This window comes from Mustela nigripes, chromosome X (assembly GCF_022355385.1).
Source record: "Mustela nigripes isolate SB6536 chromosome X, MUSNIG.SB6536, whole genome shotgun sequence".
Classification (NCBI taxonomy): domain Eukaryota; kingdom Metazoa; phylum Chordata; class Mammalia; order Carnivora; family Mustelidae; genus Mustela; species Mustela nigripes.
The window spans coordinates 37,265,904-37,284,610 of NC_081575.1; the positions used below are offsets into that span (position 1 = coordinate 37,265,904).

Genomic DNA, 18,707 nt, shown 5'->3' on the forward strand with positions numbered 1-18,707 from the left:
GTACTTCCTGCTCAGTGTTTTGATAAACCTCAAACAGCTATAAGAAACAAAGTCTGTTAATTTGAAAAAGGAAAAAAATGGGCATGACCTTTTTGGAATGTTAAAAGTGGTTATCTTCTGGTAGGGGAATTATATGTGATTTTTCTTTTCTCTATTTTTAAAATTGTTTTATTAAGGTATAGTTTACATGCAACAAAACTCACCCTTTCTGTAGGGTACAGTTTTGTGAGTTTTGACACAAGCATTCTGCCATGTAAGTACCACTGTAATCAAGATAGAAAAATGACTGCATCACCCAACAGATGTCCTCTGTGTCCCTTTGAAGTTAAAATTCTTCCCCCACCCTAGTCCTTGGTAACTATGGATCTGTTTTCTGTCCCTATAGTTTTGCCTTTTCCAGAATGAAAAGAAGTGGAATTATACCACATAGGGACTTTGAGTCTGGCACAATGCCTTTGAGATTCATCTATGTTCATTTCTTTTTATTGCTAATATTCCATTGTGTGGATATTTATAAATTCATCAGTTGGAGGACATTTGAGGTGGTTTTAGGTTTGGGGGACCATGAAAAGAGCCATTCTAAACATGTAGGAACGGGGTTTTGTGTGAATATGTTTTTTTATTCAGTTATGATGAACATTTTATTGATGTAGATGTTAGCAGGGTTTGGGGACAATTTACATGCAGGGTAATGACAGTTGATCAATAATATTTCACCAACAACTTTATTAAACCTGCATCAGCAGATGAAAGGGCCAGAGTTCTCGTGAATTGCATGTAGGTTCTCATTTCACTTGGAAAAACACCTAGGAGTGAGATTGTTGGGTTGTATAGTAAGCATTCTGTGTAACTTTATAAGAAACTGTCAACTTGTTTCCAGCATGGCTGTATTCTTTTGCGTTTCCACCAAAGGGGAATTCCAGTTGCTTCACATCCTCACCAGCACTTATTATGGTTAGGTTTTCTTGAGTTTAGCCATTGTGATGGCTTCATGATGAAACCATGAAAATGGTTTCAATTTGCATTTTTCTGCTGGTTAATTATATGTTTGATACCTGTAAATCTTCTTTGGTAAAGTGTCTGTTCAAATTATATTCCCATTTTGTAAAAATTGGATTTTTCTTTATCTTCAAGTTTTGAGATTTCTTTATGTATTCTGGATAAAAGTCTTTTATCAGAAATATGATTTATAAATAATTTCTCTCATCCCATGGCTTTACTTTCTGTTCTCTACACTGTTTTTTAAAAGATTTTTTAAAAAGATTTTATTTATTTATTTGACAGAGAGACAGATCACAAGTAGGCAGAGAGGCAGGCAGTGAGAGAGAGGGAAGCAGGCAACCTGCTGAGCAGAGAGCTGGATGTCGGACTTGATCCCAGGACCCTGGGATCATGACCTGAGCCGAAGGCAGAGGCTTTAACCCACTGAGCCCCTTGGTGCCCCATAAAAGATTTTATTTGAGAGAGAGAGAGAGAGAGAGCACAATCAGGGGGAGGGACAGAGAGAAAAGGACAAGCAGATTCCCTGCTGAGCAGGGAGCCTACATGGCACTGGATCCCATGACCCTGAGGTCATGACCTGAGCCAAAGTCAGACGCTTAACCGATTGAGCCACCCAAGCATCCCTTACCACTCTTTCAAAGGCAGAAGTTCTTAATTTTGATGAGGTCCTATTTTAAATTTCTTTTATGGATTATGGTTTTGGTGTCATTTCTCAGAAGTCTTTGCCTAACCCAATTACACCAAGATAGCCTTCAACATTTTCTTCTAGATGTTTAAAGATATTAAAGTTTACATGGAAGTCTATGATCCATCCGGGATTAATTTTTGTATATGGTCTGAGTTACAGATTTATTTTAGTTCTTGTTTTGTATATGACTGTCCAAATGTTCCACAAGCATTTGTTGAAAAGAATATTTTTTCTTCATTGAATGGTCTTTGCACCTTTGTTGAAAATCAATTGACTGTGTTAAGTGTGGGTCTATTTTTTGACTCATCATTCTATTCTATTGATATGTTTGTCTAAAATTTGTCGAAAACATATTGCCTTGAAAAATATAATTTTACGTTAAGTCATGAAATCACACCATACATATCCTCCCAAATCTTACTTTGTCAGAATTGTTTTGGCTATTCTACTACTTTACCTTTCCATATAAACTTTTGAATGAGAGTACGAATTTTTACAAAAATATCCTGATAATATTTGGTTTGGAGTTTCATTAAATCTATGTCACTTTGGGGGGAATTGACATTTCCACAATATTGTGACTTCCAGTCCACAAACAAGGCATTTTTTAAGGCCTTCTTTTGTTTCTTTTATCATTGTTTTTTAGATTTCTGAATAGGGATCTGGCACACATTTTATTAGATACTTTGGTATTTCTATGTTTAGGGGGAGCTATTGCAAATGGTACTTTTTCAAATTTCAATTTGTAATTGTTCTTTATAGAATATATAAATGTGACAGGCTTTTTTATATTGGCCTTGTAATCTGTAATCTTGCTTAAATTCTGTTACTATTTATAGTAGCTCTAAATCTATTCTTTGGGATTTTTCTTTGTAGACAGTCATACCATCTATAACAGTTTTGTGTTTTATTCTCTAATATGTATGCCTTTTCCTTCTCTTGCTTACCTAATTTCACTGAGTAGGATCTCCAAAGTGGTGGAAGATATCCTTCCATAACTCCTGATCTTAGGGAGAAAGCATTGTCTTTTTCCATTAAGTATGGTGCTAACTGTAGGGCTTTTAAAAAAAAATGTCCTTATTAGGTTAAGGAAGGTCCTTTTCTGCTTTGTTGAGAGTTTCTGTCACAAATGGATGTAGAATTTTGTCAGATGCTTTTTTGGCATCTCTTGTAATGATTATATGATTCTTCTTGTCCAGTTTGTTGATATATGAGTTCAGTTGACTGAACTGTGAATGTTGAATTAACCTTTAACTTTCAGGATAAATCCTACTTGCCCATAAAGTATCATACTTTTTAATTTTTTTTTAATTTTTTAAATTTCTTTTTAGTGTTCCAGAATTCATTGTTTATGCACCACACCCAGTGCTCCATACAGTATGTGCCCTCCACAATACCCACCACTAGGCTCACCCAACCTTCTACTCCCCTGCCCTCCAAAACCCTCAGTTAGTTCCTCAGAGTTCACAGTCTCTCATGGTTCAACTCCCCTTCCACATCCCCCAGTTCCCAACAGTGAACCCTCTTACACTGTTGGTAGGAATGCAAGTTGGCACAGCCACTTTGGAAAACAGTGGGGAGATTCCTTGAGAAATTTAAAATAGAGCTACCCTATGACCCTGCAATTGCACTTCTGGGTATTTACCCCAAAGATACAGATGTAGTGAAAAGAATGGCCTTCTGTACCCCAATGTTCATAGCAGCAATGGCCATGGTCACCAAACTGTGGAAAGAACCAAGATGCCCTTCAATGGATAAATGGATAAAGAAGATGTGATCCATATATTCTATGGAGTATTATGCCTCCATCAGAAAGGATGAATACCCAACATTTGTATCAACATGGACATATACAATTTATATATATATATATATATATATATATATATAGTTGGGTTTAATTAACTGGAATTTTATCGAGAATGTTTGCATCTATGTTCAGGTGAGATTTTGGTCTATAGTACTATTTTTGTCTTTGTAATAACTTTTATCTTGTTTTCATGTCAGTGTCATGCCTACATTAATGATTTAGTTGGGAAGTAATCCCTCCTCTTGATTTTTTTTTTCTGAAATGTATGGTAGAATGTTTGATAGAATTGACCAGTGAAGCCATCTGGCTCTGGAGTTTTCTTTGTGACCAAATTTTAACTACAAATTCAAGTTATTTAAAAGATATAAAAGGGGCATCAGGATGGCTTAGTCATTTAGCCTCTAACCCTTGATTTCAGCTCAGGTCATGATCTCTGGGTCATGAGATCGAGCCTCATTTTGGGCTATGCACTCAGTAGGGAGTCTGCTTTAGATTCTTTCTCTCTGCTCCTCTCTCTGTGTGGTCTCTCTCTCTCAAACAAACAAACAAATAAATAAATAAATAAATGTATATAGGAATAGTCAGGTTATCTATATCTTATATACTGAGCTTTGGTAATTTGTGTCATTCAAAGAATTCATCTGTTTCATCTAGGTTGCTAACTTAAGTGGCATAAAGTTATTCATAATATTCCTTTGTTGTTATTCTTTAAAATGCTCTCTGTTGTCTCTAATATTGGGAGCTTGCATCTTCTCTCTTTTTATCCTTGCTACTTTTGTAAGAAGTTAATCAATTTTATTGGTTTTTATTGAAAACAGATTTGGTCTCACTGATTTTTTTCCATTGATTTTCTATCTTCAATTTCACTGACTTCTTTATTATTCCTTTCTTCTGTTTGCTTTTGGTTCATTTTGCTCTACATTTTCTAGTTTCTTGGTTTGAGACTTTCCATCCTTTCTAACATAGGTACTTTAGTAATAAAAATTTCCCTTTAAGTACTTCTTTAGCTGAATCCCAATGGTTTTGATATGCTGTGTTTTTATTTTCATTAAATCAAACTATTTTTTAATTTCCCTTTTGATTTTTTTCTTCAGGCTATTTGTAAGTTACCAGTACATTACAAGTGGTTGTCTCCTGCTGGAATTGTGTATAATGATTTTCATATACATATACATTTATATTTTTATTTTGTTCTTTTTGGAACTTTGTGAATGTTTTCCAGTTTTCTACATTAAGTATGTATTTCTTTTCTAAAAAGAAAATAATTAATACAAAATAATGCTCTACATTTTACAGTACTTTATTTTTTTAAAGATTTTATTTAGTTAGCTGACAAAGAGTGACACACAGAGAGAGGGAACACAAGCAGGGACAGTGGGAGAGGTAGAAGCAGGCTTTCCACTGAGCAGGGAGCCTGATGTGGGGCTCGATCCCATGACCCAATCTGAAAGCAGATGCTTAATGATTGAACCACGTAGGTTCCCCTTTGCAGTACTCTATAATTTACGGAGAATTTAATTTAATCCTCCAAACTCTCCTTGAGAAATAGATAATCTGTATTTCACAGGAATTGAAAGTTAAGGTTAACAGTTTATTTTTTTATTTTTATTTATTATGTTTTAATTTTTTTAGTATGGTTTTTTGAAGTGGGGGGAAGGCTGAGGGAGAAGGAGAGAGAGAATCTTAAGCAGACTCCATGCTGAGTGCAGAGCTCGATGTGGGGCTTGATACTATGACCTTGAGATCATGACCTGAGCCAAAATTAGGAGTCGGTTTCTTAACCAACTGAGCCACTCTGCACCCCTATTTTTATTTTATTTTATTTTTTAAGATTGACAGTTTCAATGACTTGCCCAATGTCACACAGCTAGAGCTGGTTAGAGTTTCACTTATTTGTGGTACATGAAGAATAACATAGAGGACATTAGGAGAAGGGAAAAATGAAGCGGGAGAAATCAGAGTGGGAGACGAACCATGAGAGACCAAGGACACTGGGAAACCAACTAAGGGTTTTAGAAGGGAGGGTGGTGGGGGATGGGGTGAGCCTGGTGGTGGGTATTAAGGAGGGCACAGACTGCATGGAGCACTGGGTAATATATGCAACCCATGAATCATGGAGCACTATGTCCAAAACTAATGATATACTATATGGTGACTAACATAACACAATAAAAAAAAAAGGAATTCAAATCCAGATTTTCTGACTCCCAGCTCATCATTCTGAAGAAGTTGGAAATCAAGATTTGAAAAGTAAATTGGAATTTATCTTGTAGGTAGCTGAAAAAAAAATCATTGAGGGTCTTTAAAGCAGTAAGTGACTTGAGACAATGACCTTAATGCAGTTTTAATCTGAATCTCTGATTACTAGTGAGGTTGAACATCTTTTCATGTTTATTGCCTGCTTGCCATTTCTTCTTCCCCCAAATTGTTATTCTTGTCCTGGAGGAATAGATCATTTTTCTGCTGGATTGGTTGGTCCTTTACTTATTAATTTAAATGATGAGAAAGTGTTCCCAATATTAATTCTTTATTTTTTGGAAATATCTTCTCCCTTTGGGCGCCTGGGTGGTTCAATCAGTTAAGTGTCAGCCTTTGGCTGGGATCATGATCCCAGAGTCCTGGGATCGAGCCCTACATCAGGCTCCCTCCTTAGTGGGGAGTCTGCTTCTCCCTCTGCCCCTCCCACTCCCATTCTCTCTCTCTCAGATAAATAAATAAAATCTTTAAAAAATACATCTTCTTCCAGTTTCTTACTTAGCTGCCTTTTCTTTATTTTAAAATTTTGGTCATCAGAGAAATGTGCACTGGAGAGTGGAGAGAACGAACTCGTTTGCTACAAGATGAGTCTTAGTTTGCTTAGACCTTGTGTGATGGGAAGCAGGTGAGATGCAGATGGGATTCGAAGGCAAATCACATAGTTTGGAAATTCATTGACCAGTCATTTGCTAATTGATTACATTTATTGGTTACGGTGTGCTGAACTGAGTGATAAGCTGAGATTTTGAGGAACTTTTACTTTAATGGAGAAATAAGATGTGTAAAGACATGCAAGTAACATAGTGTGCTCAATGAATTTTAGCACAAGATAAGCTGTGCCTATCAACATTGCTCCTTATCAAAGGGGCAGGAGGCATTGCTTTTGAGTAAATTGAAAGTAGTTTAAGTAAGAAAAATCTGTAAGTTGAAGGAGAGCAAAGACTGTGGGTCTTTTAGCTCACCATTCTATTCCCAGCAGTCAGCGGAGGGCCTGACCAAGAGTTGGGTGCCCCAACATTTGCTTCATGATTGGATGATATTAGCATGCATGGACAAAAGCCATTTATAAGAACTTAATACAATATGCTTAGTTCATGACTCCTACACCATCTCCGGGCTGCTCTGAGAAAGTTAGATCAGCATTTCAGACCTGAGCTTGCTTTTCCTCAGCAAGGGAGCACAGCCTTTTCCAGAAGGACACACAGCATGCTCCCTTATCTTACCATTGTAACAGAGCAGTAACCCAGATCTTGGCTTCACATGGGCAAAGCTGGGTTTTGAATCTCCTGTCAGTTACTTACTGGTTGTGTGACTTGATTTCCCTCATCTGTGAAACGAGACTAACAGTGGTGCCTAACCGTACCAGATTATCGTAGGATTTAATAAGAGCAGCATGTGAAACACTGAGCCCATAGGAGGGGTTCTGGAAACATTCTCTATGCCTCTGCTCTTGACGTAACACAAAAACAGATGGAAAGTGTGATTGCCTCTGGATTTTATGACTTTGTCCATGGTGTCTAACAGGCATATTCTCCATCTCCTTCCTCACAGATTCAGAGACATACTGTGTGTTTCAAGACAAGAAGTACAGAGTGGGCGAGAGATGGCATCCTTACCTGGAACCTTATGGGTTGGTTTACTGTGTCAACTGCATCTGCTCAGAGGTACAGTGTGATACCCAGTTTGCTCCTCAGCATGAAGAGGTCCTTCCAGTGCCTGGATGGCCAGGAATCAGGGGTGGTGAAAGCCTAAAAGAAGTTAGGGAGAAGCAGCTCGTAAGGATAAATAAAGGTCTCCTGACTTTTTCCTCTTGTTGCCGATTGGCTGGATTTTTTGTGGGATCTCTAGGTATTTGCTATGGACAGATATTTATGGTCTCCTAGCCAAAAGATATGGGCCGTGGTGGGGGAAGATAGATGATAGCGTGAAAGGGGAAATAGAACTCAATGTAATGCCTGGGTTATATGACAAAATCATTTTTGAAGATCATTTTCAAGGCTTGTCTTTAGAAAAGAGATTAGGACAGATCATATACCAGTTCATTGGGAGAGCGTATTTGATGTTGTCTGGGCCAGTAGCGGTAATTAGGATCGAGGCTGCAGAACATTGGCTTGTACCTAGTGACCATTAGCGTTCTCTTGACTTGGCCTTGGCTCCTGACTAGTCAGTCAGAAGGGTGTTTGGACACTTATTGTCATCTTTGCAATAGGCAAAAGGAAGTGCTCTTATCTTCTTTCCATGGCCTTGATTTAGGAACACAGCTGTGGTCCATCTTTCTGAAAAAGCCTCTACCATCTTGTATTAGGCCAGGGTTTTTCAGCCTTCGCTCTATTGACATTCAGGAACAGATTATTCCTTGTTGTGGGAGCTGTCACATACATTGTAGGATCTTTAGCAGCACCCCTGGCCTCTGCCCTCTAGAAACCAATAGCACCTGTCCCAGTTGTGATGACCAAAAATGTCCCCCAAGACATGGCCAAAGTTGCTTGGGGAACAAATGAACCCCTGGTAGAGAACCAATTGAGTAAGGAAGGCTTGTACCAGGCCTTGAGAATAGAGAACTCCCAGCATATAGAAAGAATCTTCAAGACCAGCCTCTCACTTGAGACCTTGTGGAAGAATTGTAACTCTTCCTGAGTGCCCAGGTAGTACAGAAGCAGTCACTTGCATGCCAGATTCTTTTGCCAGTTAAGTAAAAATTAGGACTTTTCGAATTTGAAGCATGTGGAAACCTAACCTTCAGGCAGTAGGAAGTAATGTTAAAAGGCTACTGGGCTCTGGAGTCAAGGCAGACCATGTTTCTGACCCTGGATCTGCTGCCTAGGAGCCATGTTACTCTGGACAAGTTACCTAAATTCTCTGAGATCTCTTCAGCTTCTTTTTCTTTAAAATGGGATAATGATACTATGTATTTCATAGGATTGTGGTAAGGATTAAATTCACTAATACGTTTCAGTCACCAAAAGCTGTGCTTGGTCACAGCCACCCTTCAAGAGATATTAACTGCTGTCCGCAGCTTCATCTGTGCTATGATTACAGCTATATTTTTATTCATCTGTTAAGTCTAGAACAGAATTCAGTTTAAGGCACTAAGGAGGCATCAGGGTAGGCCTCAGCCAGAAGGAGTGGTTTCTCATATGCTTGGTGATTTCACTTCAAGATGATACCACTTGGCTCTGAGGAGGGTGACAAAGAAGGAGGCTTTATGGTGTTTCCAAATGCAACACTCTGAAAACATATTCTAGAAAGTCCATGAGAAAAGAAAGAGGTTTATGGTAAGGTTATTCAGCCTTGGATAAAAGAAGCCTGCATCTTTAAATGGCTAGGGCAGGTATTAAATAGAGCGTCTGGGGACTGATTAGCTGTCTGGTATGACATGGTTTTGTCAGATTCTTGAGCCAACACATTGGAAATGGAGAGCTAATCCTTGGGGGCTAAGTTTTGCTGTCTTCAGGGCAATGAGAATGTTAATAAGATCCCAAGGTCGACAGTTCCATTGTTAAGCATCTTCTCTTTCCCCATCCTCTTTGTCACCCTCTTCCCCCACAAAAGCATGATAGATACAAGTAACTCTTGCTTGGAATGAATTATGCATGGAAATGCTAATGCAACGTTGATTTCCAAAGCTTTCCTTTGATCTAGCCATGGTTGAGAGCTGTCAGAGCTAGGATTCTTTTAATTGTAAGTTGGGCAGGGACCCAGTCATCCCACCCAGGCATGCTAGGTAATCAGCTCAATTCCAAAGCCAAGCTTGTGTTCAGAAAGCCTACGACAGAAACAGGAAGTGAGGAGAGAAGGCACCCAGCCTGATGGACCAAGGCAGAGTTATATGGAATCCAGGACCCATGTGCCAGCGATGTCTTCTTGCCCAGGAGTGGCTAGCAGCTCAGGGGACCCATTGCTCATTATCTCTTCCCTTCTGTGGCCTTGGGCAGGTGATCCTGTAATTAGACCAGGCTCCTTTGGATGTGTGGCTGGAGCCAGAAATGGTGGAAACACCACAAAGGTGGGCCGGGAAGGGCCTTCCACAGTTGGAGGGAGGCTTTGAAAACTGGAGCAAGAGTGACCCCAGGTTTAGAAAAATATGCCAGTAAGCTATCAACCAACCCAGCAGAGGTCCTAGTGATGAGAAAAGGGAAGAAAATGCTGATTTCTTTCAGCTTGTTGGGAATGCATCATTTACTGTCTGGGGAAGTCTCTGCATGACTGTTCCCCAAACTGGCAAGGGTGCAGGTAACTTCTGAAAGAACTTAATTTTTTTTTTCATAGTTTGCCTTCTCTTCCAGAATGGGAATGTGCTCTGCAGCCGAGTCAGATGTCCAAGCCTCCATTGCCTTTCCCCCGTGCATATTCCTCATCTGTGCTGCCCGCGCTGCCCAGGTAAACCAGATCGCCTCTTTCTTTCCTAGCTGGGGCTTTCCTTCCTCCCTCTTCCCCCCAACACACTCCATCTGCCTAATTCCCCAGAAGGGAAACTTCCAGACAGGAATAACAATAGGACACTTTCAGGCAGCCCACACTGGCCCCTAAATACTGTTTATAGCCCAAGCGAGGCCCATTCTAGGCTCTAATAAGTTACTGGGTACCCAGTAACAGGTTTTCATTGGGCTTTTAATCATTTGAAGGTGGCTGTCAGTTGGGGGAAGGGCATCGTGGCCCAGAGAGTTTGTGCCATAAACAGCCTCTTCATACCATGGGCAGTGGGCACCAGGGGAGTTGTAGCATGGCGGCACGTGTCTCAAGCAATTAGTGCTGGGATTGCACAAATCAAAGGAGCTGAACCAGTGAGGTTTATGACAATATAAAGCTGCCTGCCCGCTAAAAAGTCACCTCCTCCAGACTGCACAGTTATTATGTACACATTATTAAGAGCTAATCTAAGGTGAAGGCGGGCAGAGACTGTTTCACGAGGCTGTTAGGATGTCTACTTTGAGGGTTTGCAGCTAGGGTGTTTTTCTGAGGCAGGGGCTCCCTCAGTGACACTTTGTTCACGTCTGACTGGGGCCTGGCTCCCACACCAGAGGCACACAAGCATGGAATGATTAAGAGAATGCCTGTGGGCTGGACAGCAGTCCTAGAGAAAGCTAAGTGACAGCCTCGGGTTCTGGGCATTAGAAGCTTCATAGTCCTATAAGCTGATCCTATTTCCCTCTAGGATGGACGTTCTGGAGTACGAGTCTGTGGGTGGGCTTTATGTTTTCTTTCTGGTGTAACTATGTATACATGTAAATTCCTTTAGAGAGAATCCATAGTTTTATTGATATTTGTAAAGGGGGCATACATGACCCCCAAAACATGAAAAGCCACTAGTCTAGGGCATAGGTGGTGCTTTTTTTTAAGTAGTAAGGAACCTTCGGAATTTCGAAAAGAGTAACCAAAAGTGTCCGGGCAGCAATGGTAAGAATGGAGCTAGGAATGTGGTTCAGTGAAAATTCAGTTAACACTTCAGTTACAGGAATGGAGGTATTTAATGAAGAAGCCCCAAACCATTTTGGTCACTACCTTTGTGAACTATACTTTCCTACCTCAGTATATACACTCTGATGAACACAGGGGAGTCTTTCCCAGATGACAAAAGATCATGTCATGTCACACGTTTATCATTTTGAATGTTGGTAATGATAATATATGCTTCAGATGTAAGAGGCTGATGTGGCACAAGATTTAACTGAAAGTTGGCTTCTGGAATAAATCCCCAGATGAGGCTGACTATTGTTATATGTGTTTCTTTGCTTCTTCTACTTAAACTGGATTATAAAGGAAGGGTTTGGTAGGTGGGAGAGAAATTTCTGGTTTAAAAGGCCAATCTGGAGATTTTTTCCACTTCTTTACCCCCTGGAAGTATCCAACAGTGGTCTAATGGCATAGGAATTTATCTAAACTATGTAGACATTGTTGTTGCGTGTGGAGGAAGTTGAGGCATGACCCAGACGCAAAGCACAGAATGGAAGAGTGTAGAGTGCAATACAGCCATCACCTATACCAGCTACAGAATAGGAAGCAAGTATTGAGAAAAAGAGAAATTATAAGCCAGCAGTTCCTTTGAGTGAAAAAAAATAAGTGTTAAAGGAATTGAGATCAGAAATAGCAGAAAAGAGAAAATTGTAAGACTTAGAAACCCCATTTTATGGAGTATAGAAATAACCATTCATTTTCTTCTCCTTCTTGTTCTTGAAAGTGACTTCCTTGTGAGTTCATTTTCCTTCTTGTTAACTATAACTTTTGCCAGTTCTTTCTGTGAGAAATGGTACCAAAGTTTCCTAATCCTTATATGCAAAATGTCTTTATTTTGCCCCCATCCTTGAGTGATAATTTGGCTGGGTATAAAATTATAGGTACATGCTTGTTTGCCCTTAGCACTTAGAAGAAACTAACAAATAAGTCTGTGGACTTCCTCCATTTGCGGATAAGAAATCTACTGTTTGATGGTAGTTCCTTTGTAGGTAACTTGTTTTCTCCTTCTTCTAGCTTTTAACTTTTCCTCTTTTTCTTTGGTGCACATGATGAAGTAAATGGATGTGTAATTTATTTTCATTTAGCCTGCTTAGTACATGATTTTTTCAGCCAATGGACTAATTTCTCTTCAGTTTTACTCATTTTTTTTCTGAAAACTAAATCTTACCCCTCTTTTTTCTTCGTTCTTAAAGTTGCCTTTGGTATACGTTTTTGCAGCTCATTTAATTTATCCTCTGTGTCTCTCTTTTTTTAAAGATCTATTTTAGAAAGAGAGAGAGAGCATGGCAGGGAGGGGCATAGAGAGAGGGAGAGAGAAACTTAAGCAGATTCCATGCTGAATATGAACCTGATGTAGGGCTTGATCTCCTGACCTGAGCTGAAACCAAGCATCAGATGCTTAGCTGATGGCCACCCAGGCACCTATATCCTGTGTCTCTAAATGCCTCCTTTGTATTTTCCATCTTGGTACACTCCCCATAATGATATATTACTTTAGTTCTGTCCTCCATTTCATAAGCTCTTTCTCAAGCTTTTTCACACCTCCTATTTAGGCCATCTGTTTTGTTCTGTTTCTTCTTTTATTTTCAATAACTGTATTTCCCCCCATGTTTTTTGATACATTTTTAAATCTCTATATTTATATTTTATAAACCTTTTCTTTATTTCTTTAAGGTATTGAATTATTTATTTAGAGTCCATTTTAGATTGTTTCCATGTCTATATATTTTTCAGGTGTGAATTCTCACTTTTACTGGTTTCTTGACAGCTTTTCTAGTTGTTAATTTCTCCTTCTTTTCTAAAATCTTTGTTTAAAAGCTCATTGTGTGTGTGTGTGTAGTGGGGGGCTCTCTTGCATATGTCCTTCCTTCTTGGGGGGAAATTTGTTCCAAGCCATTTAGATCACTTAGCTCTTATCCAGGTTATGTATTAGTGTCTCAGCTTGGGCTCCCTCTTGCTTGGATGGTCAATTTCTACCTCTGTTTTCTTGTACAGTGTTAGTCCCTGATAATGGTCTTGGACTGGGATCTCAGCTGCAGGTGGGCAGAGTTATGTCAGCCCCTATTTACATGTGAGGAGTGTGGTCCTAGTCCTCACCTTTACATGAGAAGCCACTTGGAGTCCATAGTTCTTGCCCGGCTATCTGTATCCAGTCCCAGGTGCCAGTGGACCACATGGCTTTGGCCCCTGTTTATCTCTTTATTTTTCCTTCTGTGTTTTATTTTTCAAGGAGTTTCCTTTTTTTTCTGAGCCTGATTTTGTAGTTTTAAAGTTGTATTTATTTATTTACTCACTCACCCACTTGTTTATTTACTTATTTTTTTTTAAATAAAACTTTGAGTTTTCCATTTCTCCCCTTACTCTTTGGTGGGAAAAGAGCAAGGAGTTCTCACCTGGTCTCTCCCTGCCATATTGAACTGGAATGCAGATCAGCTTTTTATATTGAAGATAAAACAAGAGTAAATAGGTTGAAGGTTAAAACTTCAACCATAGCAGAGAAGAATGGAGTTTGGTAAAATAATGAACTTTGGGACACATTAGCTGTTCAATCCTAGTATAAAGCACTAAAAAGAATTTTAGCCTCTATACAGCATATTTCTGTAAGTAAAAAGGTCCCCAACCATCTGAGAGTTGTCACAGTTGTGCTTTGAGACTGGGCAATGGCTGTGATGACTCCTCTGTACTCCTTCCACCCCAGTGATTATTAGGCATGAGGAAACTCATGCCTTCAGGGCCACCGGAATGTTTGGTCGAAGGAAGGGGCTTTGATTTTCTGTCTTAACCCAAGGGGAGACACCATGATGAAAATGTCCTCATTTAAAAATAGGAGATCTATAGCCAAGATGATGAGCGGGTTCTGTATCAAAAAGAGAAAACAGGCAAGGAAGCCATATGCCCAAGATGTGGGCTCTCGATATTGTCCTATAGCAGGGTTGACTTCAGGGAGAATTCACATGGCTAGAGATGGATTCAGTGGGAGGATCCTGTGGGACATACCTACAGCTCATCTTCCATTGGAAGAGATAGAGGACCCCCCCCCCCGCCCGCCATTTACTTCTGTGTTTCCCCTGGTTTTGTTCTCTAAACTTACCACTCCAAAAATTTACAAAGTTCCCACTTGTAACTGAGGTTGTCTCCTATAGCTCCTGTTGAACTATGGCAATCAAAGTTTGCAGACTACTTTTCCAGAATTACCAGAGAGAAATCCATACTGACTCCCATTAGGAGAAAATGAAAATTTCTTCATCAGCACTTCCTCGAGTTTCATGGCAGAAGTAGGGTCTTGGTCCCATATGACAGGGTGCTCTACTAAGCCCAAAGAGGCTTGTGCTCCATAAAGGTTAGAACATTCTTAATGGCAAAGTCAAGACTGCACAGAAGTTAGAAGGGTCACTAAATCCATCCCAATCTATGAGCAGGATCCTCTAAAGTTGTGATAAGGGGAGATTTATGGAATGAAATTCCATATCTTTGTTTGGGAAGCGGAGTGAAAGAAGGGTGGAGAAGAGAAAACATGACTGCTTTCCTTTTGTTCTTTATATATAATTTTATGAAAAGAAGACTCATAGTGACCAGGAGCTTAAATCATGATATTACCTAAGTTTTTTTTTAAGTAGGCTCCACATCCAGCATGGAGCCCAACATGGGGCTCAAACTCATAACCCCAAGATCAAGAACTGAGCTGAGATCAAGAGTGAGATCAACTGAGCCAATTAGGTGCCCCTACCTACCTAAGATTTTTTAATAGCCATTCGTAATGAATTTGTTACTCAGAATTCATAAATTTGAGTTCCCTTGGGGGTATTCCAGCATTCTTGGGTCATTAAAGTGCTGTTATAAAATTGCCAAAATATCTGATTTGGTCTCTTACCAGCAACCTAATCCACAGCATTCCCTTTTGGCTAGGTGTGAACAAATTTAGTTCTATGAAATGGTTTTAAGGGACAGTGATGGTGTGGTTTTGCCAAGAGAGGCACCCTTTACCATAGTCTTTTAAATTCAAGGGAAGTTAAAGAAACGACCTCTCCAGTGATGCACCCTAGTCTGTATGTTCCTATAGGGAGAAGCTGGAAGCTCAATGCCATTTGTGTCTGGACAGAAGTTGGGTTGTGAGCTAGCTGGCAAATACACACATGTCTGCTCTAATACTCTATATGCATTTCTTAATTTCAAAGAATTTTTTTTGTAAATTTTTATTTAAATTCCAGTTAGTTGACACATGGTATAATATGAGTTTCAGGTGTACAATATGGTGATTTAACAAATAAAGCACCCCATGCTTATCAAAAGTTTCCTCCTTGTGATGTTTTCAGCAGCACATATACAAAAGTGTCCTCCTCCATCCTCATCACCCATTTAAATGATACTCCCACCCACCTCCCCTCTGGTGACCATCAGTTTGTTCTCTGTAGCTAAGAGTCTGTTTCTTGGTCTGCCTCTCTTCCATTTGGGCTTTTTCCATAGTTTGGCTATCGTTGATAGTGTGGCTATAAACATCAGGGTGCATATTGCCCCCTCAATTCTCTATTTTCATAACCTTTGGGTAAATACATAATAGTACAATTGCTGCATGGTAGGGAAGTTCTGTTTTTAACTTTTCAAGGAAACTTCATACTGTTTTCCAGAATGGCTACTATATATTCATTTCTGAAAATCTTCACGTTCTGTAAAACTAGACACTGAAAAATAACAAGGCTTAAGGAACAAATGAGATTGGAGAAAATAACTGGAAACTTACACAACTTTGTAACCAGAGTACTAACAAAAGAACTATCCTAATAAAAGGGCATGTGGGTGACTCAGTCGGTTAAGCATCTGCCCTCAGCTCAGGTCATGATCCCCAGGTCCTGGGATGGAGCCTGAGTCTGGCTTCCTGCTCAGCAAGGAGCCTGTTGCTCCCTCTTCCTCTGCTCCTCCCAACTTGTGCTCTCTCTTGCTCTGTTCTCTCATTTAAAATAAATAATAAAATCTTTTTTAAAAAAGAACTATACTAATAAAAAACTAGCGTGATTTAAAAAGGCACATTAGATTCCTAATAAATAAAAGAAAATTACAGTAAGTACAGACTTCACCTTTTTAAGTGATGACACTAGCTTGAGGGAAGAGGGACTAAGGAGGGGTTGAAGCTGCTGAGTTATAGAGAGAGGAGAAAAATGCCCAGAGATCAGAGAGAATCATGTTACAAGCACTTAGAGGCAGAGCATATGGCCAAACTGAGCCAAGTTGGAGAATGTGGGATGAATGGGAATTGGAGAAAGTATTGTATTTTTTCATGGTTTGCTGATTTCAGCTGTGTTCACGTACTTGGCCTTCAGCTGCTGTCCCTCCGTGGTGCAGTGTATTAATGTGCAGAGAAACTCATGTAGGAACCAGTGCAGTTTCTACTTTATGCCAATAACATTCTCTTATTTACCACATGCATCCAAACAAGCTAGGATTACACAAATCTATACCACAGTGGAAATAGCCTTTATAAGATGAGGTAAGTTTATGGCATTTAGCCTTTGACAGTTCCCAGTGATTGTTGCTGGTCACTCGATCACTCCAATTCTGGGTTTATTTGGTTTTTTTTTTTTTTTTTTTTGGTCTTTAGTTGTTGACCTACCTACATGTTGTGTACCTCTTCCTGTTCTATGACTTTTTGTCCATGTCTATGACTTCCACTGTTACAACAATCAAGTTAATGGTCCTGTTTTGCTCTCTCTGAATTTTTTTAAGAGCAAAAGTTCAGGAGGGGTAAGATTTCTTTAATTTCTATGGTGGTAAAGTACACATAACCTAACATTTCTGATTTTAGAGTGTACGCCTCTGTGGCATTAAGAACATTCACAGTGTTGTGCAATCATCTCCACTAATGTAGTTCTTGAAGTTTTTCACCACCCCAAAAGGAAACACTCTAAACTGTCAGTATCCCCTCCCTCCAGCAGCCCTTGCTTACCACTAATCTGCTTTCTGTTTCTATGGATCTACCCTCTTCTGGACTTTTCATGGAAATGGAATCATATGGTGTATGGCCTTTTGCATTTGGCTGCTTTCACTCAGCATAATGTTTTTAAGATTTAGTCATGGTGTAGCATGTATGGGTACCTCATTCTTTTTTTTCTTTTTTGGGGCTGCGTAATATTCCAGTGTGTGGATCTGCCACAGTTTGTTTATTCATTCAGCAGCTCACAGACATTTGGGTTGCTTCCACCCTTTGGCCGTTGGTAATAGCGTTGCTGTGAACATCACTCCACAGGTTTTTCTGTGGCATAAGTTTTTAGGTATTTGGGGCATATACCCAGGAGTGGCATTTCTGAGTCATGTGGTAATTATGCATGTAACTGACTGAGGAATCTTGGCCTGAGTTTAGAGCCACCCCGTTGTCTTTTGGTTCATCTCTTTGAGTAACTGCTGATGGCCGTCCTCATAGCTATTGAGTGAGGCTCGTGCCATCTGTGTCTGATCTCCATTGTTCTCTCTTCTCTCTCTTTTTAAAAAGATTTTATTGATTTATTTGATAGTGTGCGTGCATGGGGGAGGGGTGGAGGGAGAGGGAGAAGCAGGTTCCCAACAGTGTGGGGTGCCCCACTCAGGGCTTGATCCCAAGACCCTGGGATCACACCCTGAGCCCAAGGCAGACCCTTGACTGACTGAGCCACCCAGGTGCCCCTCTCTCTTCACTTTTGTTCTTTTATGAATTCTCTATTCACCTCTCCCTTCGATTTTATTGAAAAGGGTCAGTTCCTTTTAAACAATAAAGTTCATGGCCAACTATCATGCTCTTTCTCCTTAACCACAGCTATGATGATGATAGTGTGCAAGGTGAGCAGTGGGGGGCCATCTCAAAATTGATGCATTTTCAAAAAACTCTTTTTGGCTCCAGAGCTATCCAAAACACTGAGGATTCTAGAACATTGGCCTCCAGATAGCAGGAGTTGTACTTTATTATTTTATTGTTCGTATTCTCACACCAGCTGTTAAGAGTTATCCATAGAAATATTCACTGTGGATCACTAACCCCTCCATGTCTATACTGTCTGCTCTCTTACATCTTAGACCCTTTCACTATGTTTCATGCTTTATTTCTATTATTCTCCATGTACACTTGGTCCTTGAACACTCAACAGTATGGCATCTGGGTGGCTCAGTCGGTTAAGCACCCAACTTTTGATTTCAGCTCAGGTCATGATCTCAGGGTCGTGAGATTGAGCCCCAAACTGGGCTCTGCGCTTATACAGAGTCTGTCTGTCCATCTCCTTCTGCTCCTCTCCCCACTCCCATGCTCTATGTCTCTCTTTTTCTCTCAAATAAATAAATATATAAATAAATAAAAAAAGAATGTGATTTCCTGTTAGCATGTAAGAACAAGACTTTTAGGAAAACTATGCCTTTGCTTCATGGTAGGGTAGAACCCCTCTATTTTTTTTTCAATGGACATTAAGCAATGCTGGCCCCACATAAAGGTAAAGAAGGTGACACTTCATCGAGGGATACCAAGAAGCCCCACTGTCCCAA

The 18,707-nt window shown here is 39.8% G+C and overlaps 1 protein-coding gene across 7 annotated transcripts in view; it reads left to right on the plus strand.

Annotated features, from left to right (window-relative positions):
• CHRDL1 (chordin like 1) overlaps positions 1-18,707 on the plus strand; it is a 120,632-nt gene that overhangs the window by 22,950 nt on the left and 78,975 nt on the right. For all 7 annotated transcript variants that reach the window (XM_059384991.1, XM_059384988.1, XM_059384985.1 and 4 more), the window contains exons 3-4: positions 7,308-7,420; positions 10,043-10,136. In XM_059384991.1, the coding sequence (XP_059240974.1) occupies positions 7,308-7,420; positions 10,043-10,136 (207 nt within the window). The remainder of the gene's footprint in view (positions 1-7,307; positions 7,421-10,042; positions 10,137-18,707) is intronic.